At 49.5% G+C, this 13,435-nt stretch overlaps 1 protein-coding gene across 1 annotated transcript in view; it reads left to right on the top strand.

Moving 5' to 3' along the window:
- The window catches only part of LOC139409794 (EH domain binding protein 1), a 388,012-nt gene that overhangs the window by 168,159 nt on the left and 206,418 nt on the right, over positions 1-13,435 (top strand). Inside the window, exon 11 of the mRNA XM_071155208.1 lies at positions 6,454-6,688. Coding sequence (XP_071011309.1) covers positions 6,454-6,688 — 235 coding nt within the window. The remainder of the gene's footprint in view (positions 1-6,453; positions 6,689-13,435) is intronic.

Raw genomic sequence — 13,435 nt, 5'->3', positions numbered from 1 at the left:
ATTTTGGCGCAATGAATGGGTTTATTAAAAGCATGTTTTACTCCGGCAGCAACCAGCCGAGGAGATGCAGGAGAAATCCCTCTCAAAATAGTCTCTGAATGCTGTGCGCGTGTGATAGTTGTGTTGGATAAATAAGATACGCGATGACCAATGAAAATACACACAGGCCAATTTAATTCCGCTAAATTATGCAAATTACCCTTTAGACCGATAAGCATGACGGTCAAATGTATTTCCGTCAGATTAATAAAACAACTATGGGATTATTTTTTTTCTCCTTGTCATTTCTGCCCGGCAACAGTTTTATTTATCGGCAACAAAAAAGGACAAAAGCAGTCAATTGCCAGCTAACAGAAACCCTGGTGTGTGTATCTGTGTTTGTCTTCGTGTGTATATGTGTATCTGTGTTTGTCTTCGTGTGTGTGTGTATATGTGTGTGTGTGTGTGTGTGTGTGTGTGTGTCTGTATATGTGTGTGTGTAACCTTGTGCGAGTTACACAAGGCCCCCCAACTCTAAGACACAGAGTGACTTGGGAGCTCTTTCAGAAACAAGGACTCGGTTGTTCCCTGCATTCTTTCTGCTTGTCTGCCCCCTCTATCCCCCCTCTATCCCCCTCACCTCTGTCCTCCATCCCTCTTCACCCCCTCTCACTACAAAATACTGCCTCATGACTCCTTGTCGAACAGCAATTTACAATTAGTTAAACCTTCCATTTTGGTGAGTTGTGGAGGTGGGGTACAGTTCTCTTGGGTAAACTCTAAATTAACTTGGATATAATACAGTTTGGGTTGAGGGGATATTTCCTATGGTGACCCTTTAACTTTGTCAAAACCCTAGAATACTCAACCCCGTGACTAACATTCCTCCTCTCAACTACCTCGCTAACATTCCTCCTCTCAACCCCCTCACTAACATTCCTCCTCTCAACCCCCTCGCTAACATTCCTCAAATCAACCCCCTCGCTAACATTCCTCAAATCAACCACCTCGCTAACATTCCTCAAATCAACCCCCTCACTAACATTCCTCCTCTCAACCCCCTCGCTAACATTCCTCCTCTCAACGCCCTCGCTAACATTCCTCAAATCAACCCCCTCGCTAACATTCCTCAAATCAGCCCCCTCACTAACATTCTTCCTCCCAACCCCCTGGCTAACAATCCTCCTCTCAACCCCCTGGCTAACATTCCTCCTCTCAACCCCCTCACTAACAATCCTCCTCCCAACCCCCTCACTAACATTCCTCCTCCCAACCCCCTGACTAACATTCCTCCTCCCAACCCCCTGACTAACATTCCTCCTCCCAACCCCCTGACTAACATTCCTCCTCCCAACCCCCTGACTAACATTCCTCCTCCCAACCCCCTCACTAACATTCCTCCTCCCAAACCCCTCACTAACATTCCTCCTCCCAACCCACTCACTAACATTCCTCCTCCCAACCCCCTGGCTAACATTCCTCCTCCCAACCCCCTGGCTAACATTCCTCCTCCCAACCCCCTGGCTAACATTCCTCCTCCCAACCCCCTGGCTAACATTACTCCTCCCAACCCCCTGGCTAACATTCCTCCTCTCAACCCCCTCAAACATTCCTCCTCCCAACCCCCTCACTAACATTCCTCCTCCCAACCCCCTGACTAACATTCCTCCTCCCAACCCCCTGACTAACATTCCTCCTCCCAACCCCCTGACTAACATTCCTCCTCCCAAACCCCTCACTAACATTCCTCCTCCCAACCCACTCACTAACATTCCTCCTCCCAACCCCCTGGCTAACATTCCTCCTCCCAACCCCCTGGCTAACATTCCTCCTCCCAACCCCCTGGCTAACATTCCTCCTCCCAACCCCCTGGCTAACATTACTCCTCCCAACCCCCTGGCTAACATTCCTCCTCTCAACCCCCTCAAACATTCCTCATCTCAACCCCCTCACTAACATTACTCCTCCCAACCCCCTTGCTAACATTCCTCCTCTCAACCCCCTCAAACATTCCTCCTCCCAACCCCCTCACTAACATTCCTCCTCCCAACCCCCTGACTAACATTCCTCCTCCCAACCCCCTGAGTAACATTCCTCCTCCCAACCCCCTGACTAACATTCCTCCTCCCAACCCCCTAACTAACATTCCTCCTCCCAACCCCCTCACTAACATTCCTCCTCTCAACCCCCTCGCTAACATTCCTCCTCCCAACCCCCTGGCTAACATTCCTCCTCCCAACCCCCTGGCTAACATTCCTCCTCCCAACCCCCTGGCTAACATTCCTCCTCTCAACCCTCTCAAACATTCCTCATCTCAACCCCCTTGCTAACATTACTCCTCCCAAACCCCTGGCTAACATTCCTCCTCTCAACCCCCTCAAACATTCCTCCTCTCAACCCCCTGGCTAACATTCCTCCTCCCAACCCCCTCACTAACATTCCTCCTCCCAACCCCCTCAAACATTCCTCCTCTCAACCCCCTCACTAACAATCCTCCTCCCAACCCCCTCACTAACATTCCTCCTCTCAACCCCCTGGCTAACATTCCTCCTCTCAACCCCCTTTGTCACCAACTGTTCCTGGATGGTTAGGAGAAGTTGCTCTCAGAGGATGTGTTGGTACCATTCTTTATTCATGGCTGTGTTCTTAGACAAAATTGTGAGTGAGCCCACTCTCTTGGCTGAGAAGCAACCCCACACATGAATGGTCTCAGGATGCTTTACTGTTGGCATGACACAGGACTGATGGTAGCGCTCACCTTGTCTTCTCCGGACAAGCTGTTTTATGGATGCCCCAAAAATCGCAAAGGGGATTCATCAGAGAAAGTGACTTTAACCCAGTCCTCAGCAGTCCATTCTCTTTACCTTTTGCAGAATATCAGTCTGTCCCTGATGTTTTTCCTGGAGAGAAGTGGCTTCTTTGCTGCCCTTCTTGACACCCGGCCATCCTCCAAAGGTCTTCGCCTCACTGTGCGTGCAGATGCACTCACACCTGCCTGCTGCCATTCCTGAGCAAGCTCTGTACTGATGGTGCCCCGATCCCGCAGCTGAATCAACTTTAAGAGCTGGTCCTGGCGCTTTCTGGACTTTCTTGGGCGCCCTGAAGCCTTCTTTACAACAATTGTACCGCTCTCCTTGAAGTTCTTGATGATCCGATAAATGGTCGATTTTAGGTGCAATCTTACTGGCAGCAATATCCTTTTGCCTGTGAAGCCCTTTTTGTGCAAAGCAATGATGACGGCACGTGTTTCCTTGCAGGTAACCATGGTTGACAGAGGAAGAACAATGATTCTAAGCACCACCCTCCTTCTGTTATTCGAACTCAATCAGCATGACAGTGATCTCCAGCCTTGTCCTCATCAACACTCACACCTGTGTTAACGAGATAATCACTGACATGTCAGCTGGTCCTTTTGTGGCAGGGCTGAAATGCAGTGGAAATGTTTTTGGGGGATTCAGTTCATTTGCATGGCAAAAAGGGACTTTGCCATTAATTGCAATTCATCTGATCACTCTTCATAACATACTGGAGTATATGCAAATTGCCATCATACAAACTGAGGCAGTAGACTTTGTGAAAATTCATATTTGTGTCATTCTCAAAACTTTTGGCCACGACCGTGCACCGCCCTTCAATGAAGTTTTACATTGTCACATCTTAGTGTACCTTCATATTCTCCTGTCTATGCTAGAGACCGTGATGATCTGATAGGCAACGTCCTTCTTGGAAAGTTCTGAACTTGTGCCTAATAACCAACCTAAAGCTATTTATGCACCTCGCAAGCTAACATGGCGCTCTTCTCAGGTCGTAAGCTATAGTTACCCACAGCTGGCTAGTTAGCTTTGGTTATTTGTTCCAATATATTTTTAAATTCCGCCCCAAAAATGTGTTTAGCTTCATTTATAGGATCCTCACTATGAGTCTGAGACACTTTGAACATCATATTTTCCTTTGCCACCTCTAAAATGAATGTTGTCTATATGTATTTTGTTAGCTAGCTAGCATGCAAGAGTAGTACTTATCTCTCACATGCCGACAGATGCAGTCGTCTTGATTGAATCGGACACTTCGTGGCACTTCGTTTGACACGTGACTGCAGTTTGCATTGAATTGTGGGTCATAACAAGCCTGCGAGTGATCAAAGTAGTTCACTTGCTCCCTTGAGCTAAATCGAGGGCAGGGGGGGGGGGGGGGGGGGGGGTGTGTAAGGTTTGTGAATTGGACCGCCACTTAAGATGGCAATCATACTGCATCCGGTTTCGACAGGGATACCCTGAGGGAAAGTGGCTGGGCTGAGGGGGAGTAAAAATGACACGATTGGACTGCAGCCTGGGTCTTTTCACATGTCTTTTAGCCAAGGCAGGTCTGTCAAAGATGAATGCCACAGCCTCTATGGCTCTGCTTCTCTATCCTCCTTTCTCCTCCGTTCTCTTGGCCGGGGTTAGATACACACTGAACTTGTCTGTTTCTTTCAGCCTGATATACCTAGCCAACCCCCCCCTTCCCCCCTTCCCCTAGGTCTCTGGCTGTGTGTGAGTGGTGAGTGTTGAATGAGTGACGTGGAGCGGTGTAGTCCGTTTCAACCCTGCGGGGGCTGGCTGACCTGTGTATTGATAAGATCCTGTGTGTGTGTGTGTGTCTGTCAGTGCCCAGCATGGCAGTTGGGATATGAGGTCACTCAGAGCTGACCTCAGAGCACCTGTGTCCTGTGTTACCCAACCATCCGTTTAACTCAACGTTGTGTGTGTACTTTTTACTTACTACTAGCCATGTGTGGTTCTGAGGTAATACTAGCCGTGTGGTTCTGAGGTACTGCTAGCCGTGTTGTGGTTCTGAGGTACTGCTAGCCATGTGTGGTTCTGAGGTAATACTAGCCGTGTTGTGGTTCTGAGGTACTGCTAGCCGTGTTGTGGTTCTGAGGTACTGCTAGCCGTGTTGTGGCTGGTTTGGTACTGCTAGCCGTGTTGTGGTTCTGAGGTACTGCTAGCCGTGTTGTGGCTGGTTTGGTACTGCTAGCCGTGTTGTGGTTCTGAGGTACTGCTAGCCGTGTTGTGGTTCTGAGGTACTGCTAGCCGTGTTGTGGCTGGTTTGGTACTGCTAGCCGTGTTGTGGTTCTGAGGTACTGCTAGCCGTGTTGTGGCTCTGTGGTACTGCTAGCCGTGTTGTGGTTCTGAGATACTGCTAGCCGTGTTGTGGTTCTGAGGTACTGCTAGCCGTGTTGTGGTTCTGAGATACTGCTAGCCGTGTTGTGGTTCTGAGGTACTGCTAGCCGTGTTGTGGTTCTGAGGTACTGCTAGCCGTGTTGTGGTTCTGAGATACTGCTAGCCGTGTTGTGGTTCTGAGGTACTGCTAGCCGTGTTGTGGCTCTGTGGTAATGTTAGCCAGTAATGCTAACCGTGTTGTAGCTCTGAGTTACCTGGTCAGCTATTTTAGTGTTGAATGTGTGTTCCTAAGTAAAGTACAGTGAAGTGTTATTGACTGTACGTTTGTTTATTCCAGGTGTAACTCTGTGTTGTTGTTTTTGCACTGCTTTGCTTTGCTTTATCTTGACCAAGTCGCAGTTGTAAATGAGAACTTGTTCTCAACTGGCCCACCTGGTTAAATAAAAGTGTTCTCAACTGGCCTACCTGGTTAAATAAAAGTGTTCTCAACTGGCCTACCTGGTTAAATAAAAGTGTTCTCAACTGGCCTACCTGGTTAAATAAAAGTGTTCTCAACTGGCCTACCTGGTTAAATAAAAGTGTTCTCAACTGGCCCACCTGGTTAAATAAAAGTGTTCTCAACTGGCCTACCTGGTTAAATAAAAGTGTTCTCAACTGGCCCACCTGGTTAAATAAAAGTGAAATAAATTACATTTAACAAAAAACAGAAGCGTTTTAGAGGATGTAAAGTTATACAATGCCTGTAAAATTACATTATGATGCAATCTTTTGATATGCCATATCTCTCTCCTCTCCCTCTTTCTTTCCCTCTCCCCTCCCTCACTCCCTCTCCCCTCCCTCACTTCCTATCCCTTTCCCTCACTCCCTCTCTCCCCTTCCCTCTCTCCCTCCCCTCTCACTCCCCATCCCTTTCCCTCTCTCCCTCCCCCCTCACTCCCCATCCCTTTCCCTCTCCCCCTCTCCCCCCTCACTCCGTCTCTCCCCTCCCTCACTCTGTCTTCCCCCCTCCATCTCCGTCTCTCCCCTCCCTCACTCTGTCTTCCCCCCTCCATCTCCGTCTCTCCCCTCCCTCACTCCGTCTTCCCCCCTCCATCTCCGTCTCTCCCCTCCCTCACTCCGTCTTCCCCCCTCCGTCTCCCTCTCTCCCCTTCCCTCTCTCCCTCTCGCCCCTCACTCTGTCTCTCCCCTCCCTCACTTCGTCTCCCCCCTCCATCTCCGTCTCTCCCCTCCCTCACGCCGTCTTCCCCCCTCCATCTCCGTCTCTCCCCTCCCTCACTCCGCCTTCCCCCCTCCGTCTCCCTCTCTCCTTCAGATCCAACCCGTTCTACGAGCCCCGGACCTCCAGCCCATCCCGGCCCTCCGGGGGCCCCTCTCCAGACTTCAGTAACCAGAAGAGGAGAGCCCCGCTACCTCCCAGACCTCCAGGCCCCAGCCCCTCGGCCCCCAACACCTCCAGGGAGGGGGCAGAGAGGGAGAGATTCATGCCCAGTGGACCCAGTGCCGTGGCAGCTGTGGTGGGGCGAGATCTGGCCTTCTCCTCCCCTAAGGTAAGACTCTTTGAAGAGGGTAGTGGCACTAGAGTAGTGGTATTCATGAAGTGTGTGTGGGTGTGTGTGTGTGTGTGGTTGCTCACAAAGTGTGTGTAGTTGTGTTTGCATGTGCCTCCGTGTGTGTCCAGTCACCTCCAACCTCCTCATCTGAATATAGGTATTAGTTTATTGGGCTGTTTGTCTGTTTATTTATTTATTTAAATTCTGCATTTCTGCTAGTTGTAATTAAACGGCTGGTGGTCACACACACATGATGAGCCACCCCAGTGGCCGGGAGTGATTGGGTGGGTGGGGGGGGGTTTAAGTAGTCTATATGAGATGCAGGGCAGAAAGCATATGAGGGGCTTAAACACATCAGCAGACTGATTACAGGGGGGTAAGAACCCCATCTGCCCCCATAACCCCCCCCGCGGACACACACACACACCCTCCCTCCGTGGCTGGCTGTTGTAGTTGTGTAGGACCTGGTGCGGTAACAGTAATGGTGGTACTATGTCATTAAGGAAGGTTTATCAACCAGCTGCACAGCCGTGTGACTGTGGGTGAGGGGGTCTAAACAACTTTAATTACCCAGACTCAGTGGCCTGTGGTGGGCTGCACTCCGCCAAGGGCTGCCCCTGTCTTTAGAGCTCAGTGGAGAGGGGAGGGAGAGAGGGGAGGGAGAGAGGGGAGGGAGAGGGAGAGAGGAGGGAGGAGGGAGATAGGGGAGAGAGAGAGGAGGGAGAGAGGGGAGGGAGAGAGGGGAGGGAGAGAGGACAGGGAGAGAGGAGGGAGGAGGGAGATAGGGGAGAGAGAGAGGAGTGAGTGAGAGAGGGAGAGAGGAGTGAGTGAGAGAGAGGGAGAGAGGAGGGAGAGAGGAGGGAGAGAGGGGGAGAGAGGAGGGAGAGAGGAGGGAGAGAGAGGAGGGAGAGAGGAGGGGGAGAGAGAAACTGAGGCTGTTGCAGGAGAGATATTCAGTGGAAAATGAGGCTCAGACTTTAACATGTAGAGGTGGTGAGAATAGGGTTTGGTTTCTGTAAATATTCTCACAGAGAAAAACACACACACACACACACACACACACACACACACACACAATGATGAGAAACTCCTACACACGTGTGTATGTGTCTGTGTGTTAGTACGCACAGATTCCAGTTTGCCCAAAAAACACAGGCTGTTCCTCTGCTTCTCAATGTTTTGTGTGTGGATGTGTGTGGTGTGTGTGGTGTGTGGTGTGTGTGTGGGTGTGTGTGGTGTGTGGGTGTGTGTGTATGGTGTGTGTGTGTGGGTGGTGTGTGTGTGGTGTGGGTGGGTGGTGTGTGTGTGTGTGGGTGGTGTGTGTGTGTGTGTGGGTGGTGTGTGGGTGTGGGTGGGTGATGTGTGTGTGTGTGTGTGTGTGGTGTGTGTGTGTGGGTGGTGTGTGGGTGTGTGCATCTGCTTGTGTGTGGTCTTGTTTAAGTCCTCCATGTGTGTGTGTGTGTGTGTGTGTGTGTGTGTGTGTGTGTGTGTGTGTGTGTGTGTGTGTGTGTGTGTGTGTGTGTGTGTGTGTGTGTGTGTGTGTGTGTGTGTGTGTGTGTGTGTGTGTGTTAGTCCAGTTTGTCATGGTGTTAAGGCTACCTCTTCAACAACAGGCTGTGGTGAATCAGGACAGGCTGTGGTGAATCAGGACAGGCTGTGGTGAATCAGGACAGGCTGTGGTGAATCAGGGCAGGCTGTGGTGAATCAGGACAGGCTGTGGTGAATCAGGACAGGCTGTGGTGAATCAGGACAGGCTGTGGTGAATCAGGACAGGCTCTGTTCTTGTATCCTCCACTCTTTGTATAAAAGTAGGATTTTAACATGGACATTTAGTCATTAAACAGACGCTCTCATCCAGAGCTGCTTCCAGACAGAACCTTCATCAGTAGCGTGGTGAGACAGTACCTTCATCAGTAGCGTGGTGAGACAGTACCTTCATCAGTAGCGTGGTGAGACAGTACCTTCATCAGTAGCGTGGTGAGACAGTACCTTCATCAGTAGCGTGGTGAGACAGTACCTTCATCAGTAGCGTGGTGAGACAGTACCTTCATCAGTAGCGTGGTGAGACAGTACCTTCATCAGTAGCGTGGTGAGACAGTACCTTCATCAGTAGCTAGGTGAGACAGTACCTTCATCAGTAGCGTGGTGAGACAGTACCTTCATCAGTAGCGTGGTGAGACAGTACCTTCATCAGTAGCATGGTGAGACAGTACCTTCATCAGTAGCGTGGTGAGACAGTACCTTCATCAGTAGCGTGGTGAGACAGTACCTTCATCAGTAGCGTGGTGAGACAGTACCTTCATCAGTAGCGTGGTGAGACAGTACCTTCATCAGTAGCGTGGTGAGACAGTACCTTCATCAATAGCTAGGTGAGACAGTACCTTCATCAGTAGCTAGGTGAGACAATACCTTCATCAGTAGCGTGGTGAGACAGTACCTTCATCAGTAGCGTGGTGAGACAGTACCTTCATCAGTAGCGTGGTGAGACAGTACCTTCATCAGTAGCGTGGTGAGACAGTACCTTCATCAGTAGCGTGGTGAGACAGTACCTTCATCAGTAGCGTGGTGAGACAGTACCTTCATCAGTAGCGTGGTGAGACAGTACCTTCATCAGTAGCTAGGTGAGACAGTACCTTCATCAGTAGCGTGGTGAGACAGTACCTTCATCAGTAGCGTGGTGAGACAGTACCTTCATCAGTAGCGTGGTGAGACAGTACCTTCATCAGTAGCGTGGTGAGACAGTACCTTCATCAGTAGCGTGGTGAGACAGTACCTTCATCAGTAGCGTGGTGAGACAGTACCTTCATCAGTAGCGTGGTGAGACAGTACCTTCATCAGTAGCGTGGTGAGACAGTACCTTCATCAGTAGCGTGGTGAGACAGTACCTTCATCAGTAGCGTGGTGAGACAGTACCTTCATCAGTAGCGTGGTGAGACAGTACCTTCATCAGTAGCTAGGTGAGACAGTACCTTCATCAGTAGCGTGGTGAGACAGTACCTTCATCAGTAGCGTGGTGAGACAGTACCTTCATCAGTAGCGTGGTGAGACAGTACCTTCATCAGTAGCGTGGTGAGACAGTACCTTCATCAGTAGCGTGGTGAGACAGTACCTTCATCAGTAGCGTGGTGAGACAGTACCTTCATCAGTAGCGTGGTGAGACAGTACCTTCATCAGTAGCGTGGTGAGACAGTACCTTCATCAATAGCTAGGTGAGACAGTACCTTCATCAGTAGCTAGGTGAGACAATACCTTCATCAGTAGCGTGGTGAGACAGTACCTTCATCAGTAGCGTGGTGAGACAGTACCTTCATCAGTAGCGTGGTGAGACAGTACCTTCATCAGTAGCTAGGTGAGACAGTACCTTCATCAGTAGCGTGGTGAGACAGTACCTTCATCAGTAGCGTGGTGAGACAGTACCTTCATCAGTAGCGTGGTGAGACAGTACCTTCATCAGTAGCGTGGTGAGACAGTACCTTCATCAGTAGCGTGGTGAGACAGTACCTTCATCAGTAGCGTGGTGAGACAGTACCTTCATCAGTAGCGTGGTGAGACAGTACCTTCATCAGTAGCGTGGTGAGACAGTACCTTCATCAGTAGCGTGGTGAGACAGTACCTTCATCAGTAGCGTGGTGAGACAGTACCTTCATCAGTAGCGTGGTGAGACAGTACCTTCATCAGTAGCGTGGTGAGACAGTACCTTCATCAGTAGCGTGGTGAGACAGTACCTTCATCAGTAGCGTGGTGAGACAGTACCTTCATCAGTAGCGTGGTGAGACAGTAACTTAATCAGTAGCGTGGTGAGACAGTACCGTCATCAGTAGCTAGGTGAGACAATACCTTCATCAGTAGCTAGGTGAGACAGTAGCTTCATCAGTAGCTAGGTGAGACAGTACCTTCATCAGTAGCGAGGTGAGACAGTACCTACATCAGTAGCTAGGTGAGACAGTACCGTCATCAGTAGCGAGGTGAGACAGTACCTTCATCAGTAGCGTGATGAGACAGTACCTTCATCAGTAGCGTGGTGAGGCAGTACCTTCATCAGTAGCGTGATGAGACATTACCTTCATCAGTAGCGTGATGAGACAGTACCTTCATCAATAGCTAGGTGAGACAGTACCTTCATCAGTAGCGTGATGAAACAGTACCTTCATCAGTAGCGTGGTGAGGCAGTACCTTCATCAGTAGCGTGATGAGACAGTACCTTCATCAATAGCTAGGTGAGACAGTACCTTCATCAGTAGCTAGGTGAGACAGTACCTTCATCAGTAGCGTGGTGAGACAGTACCTTCATCAGTAGCGTGGTGAGACAGTGCCTTCATCAGTAGCGTGGTGAGACAGTACCTTCATCAGTAGCGTGATGAGACAGTACCTTCATCAGTAGCGTGATGAGACAGTACCTTCATCAGTAGCTAGGTGAGACAATACCTTCATCAGTAGCGTGGTGAGACAGTACCTTCATCAGTAGCTAGGTGAGACAATACCTTCATCAGTAGCTAGGTGAGACAATACCTTCATCAGTAGCTAGGTGAGACAGTACCTTCATCAGTAGCGTGGTGAGACAGTACCTTCATCAGTAGCGTGGTGAGACAGTACCTTCATCAGTAGCGTGGTGAGACAGTACCTTCATCAGTAGCTAGGTGAGACAGTACCTTCATCAGTAGCGTGGTGAGACAGTACCTTCATCAGTAGCGTGGTGAGACAGTACCTTCATCAGTAGCTAGGTGAGACAGTACCTTCATCAGTAGCTAGGTGAGACAGTACCTTCATCAGTAGCGAGGTGAGACAGTACCTTCATCAGTAGCTAGGTGAGACAGTACCTTCATCAGTAGCGTGGTGAGACAGTACCTTCATCAGTAGCTAGGTGAGACAGTACCTTCATCAGTAGCGTGGTGAGACAGTACCTTCATCAGTAGCTAGGTGAGACAGTACCTTCATCAGTAGCGTGGTGAGACAGTACCTTCATCAGTAGCTAGGTGAGACAGTACCTTCATCAGTAGCGTGGTGAGACAGTACCTTCATCAGTAGCTAGGTGAGACAGTACCTTCATCAGTAGCGTGGTGAGACAGTACCTTCATCAGTAGCGTGGTGAGACAGTACCTTCATCAGTAGCGTGGTGAGACAGTACCTTCATCAGTAGCGTGGTGAGACAGTAACTTCATCAGTAGCGTGGTGAGACAGTACCGTCATCAGTAGCTAGGTGAGACAATACCTTCATCAGTAGCTAGGTGAGACAGTAGCTTCATCAGTAGCTAGGTGAGACAGTACCTTCATCAGTAGCGAGGTGAGACAGTACCTACATCAGTAGCTAGGTGAGACAGTACCGTCATCAGTAGCGAGGTGAGACAGTACCTTCATCAGTAGCGTGATGAGACAGTACCTTCATCAGTAGCGTGGTGAGGCAGTACCTTCATCAGTAGCGTGATGAGACATTACCTTCATCAGTAGCGTGATGAGACAGTACCTTCATCAATAGCTAGGTGAGACAGTACCTTCATCAGTAGCGTGATGAAACAGTACCTTCATCAGTAGCGTGGTGAGGCAGTACCTTCATCAGTAGCGTGATGAGACAGTACCTTCATCAATAGCTAGGTGAGACAGTACCTTCATCAGTAGCTAGGTGAGACAGTACCTTCATCAGTAGCGTGGTGAGACAGTACCTTCATCAGTAGCGTGGTGAGACAGTGCCTTCATCAGTAGCGTGGTGAGACAGTACCTTCATCAGTAGCGTGATGAGACAGTACCTTCATCAGTAGCGTGATGAGACAGTACCTTCATCAATAGCTAGGTGAGACGGTACCTTCATCAGTAGCGAGGTGAGACAGTACCTTCATCAGTAGCGTGGTGAGACAGTACCTTCATCAGTAGCTAGGTGAGACAATACCTTCATCAGTAGCGTGGTGAGACAGTACCTTCATCAGTAGCTAGGTGAGACAATACCTTCATCAGTAGCTAGGTGAGACAATACCTTCATCAGTAGCTAGGTGAGACAGTACCTTCATCAGTAGCGTGGTGAGACAGTACCTTCATCAGTAGCGTGGTGAGACAGTACCTTCATCAGTAGCGTGGTGAGACAGTACCTTCATCAGTAGCTAGGTGAGACAGTACCTTCATCAGTTGCGTGGTGAGACAGTACCTTCATCAGTAGCGTGGTGAGACAGTACCTTCATCAGTAGCTAGGTGAGACAGTACCTTCATCAGTAGCTAGGTGAGACAGTACCTTCATCAGTAGCGAGGTGAGACAGTACCTTCATCAGTAGCTAGGTGAGACAGTACCTTCATCAGTAGCGTGGTGAGACAGTACCTTCATCAGTAGCTAGTTGAGACAGTACCTTCATCAGTAGCGTGGTGAGACAGTACCTTCATCAGTAGCTAGGTGAGACAGTACCTTCATCAGTAGCGTGGTGAGACAGTACCTTCATCAGTAGCTAGGTGAGACAGTACCTTCATCAGTAGCTAGGTGAGACAGTACCTTCATCAGTAGCGTGGTGAGACAGTACCTTCTTGCAAGCCTCCCCCTTTTTCCTCCAAATGTGAAGATGGTCATTATGGCTAAACAGTTAAAGTTTTGTTTCATCAGACCAGAGGACATTTCTCCAAAAAGTACGATCTTTGTCCCCATGTGCAGTTGCAAACCGTAGTATGGCTTTTTTATAGCGGTTTTGGAGCAGTGGCTTCTTCCTTGCTGAGCGGCCTTTCAGGTTATGTCGATATAGGACTCATTTTACTGTGGATATTGATACTTTT

This window comes from Oncorhynchus clarkii, chromosome 1 (genome assembly GCF_045791955.1).
Source record: "Oncorhynchus clarkii lewisi isolate Uvic-CL-2024 chromosome 1, UVic_Ocla_1.0, whole genome shotgun sequence".
Lineage (NCBI taxonomy): Eukaryota > Metazoa > Chordata > Actinopteri > Salmoniformes > Salmonidae > Oncorhynchus > Oncorhynchus clarkii.
Note: the sequence above shows the minus strand (reverse complement) of the source record. Positions and strands in the feature narration are given on the sequence as shown.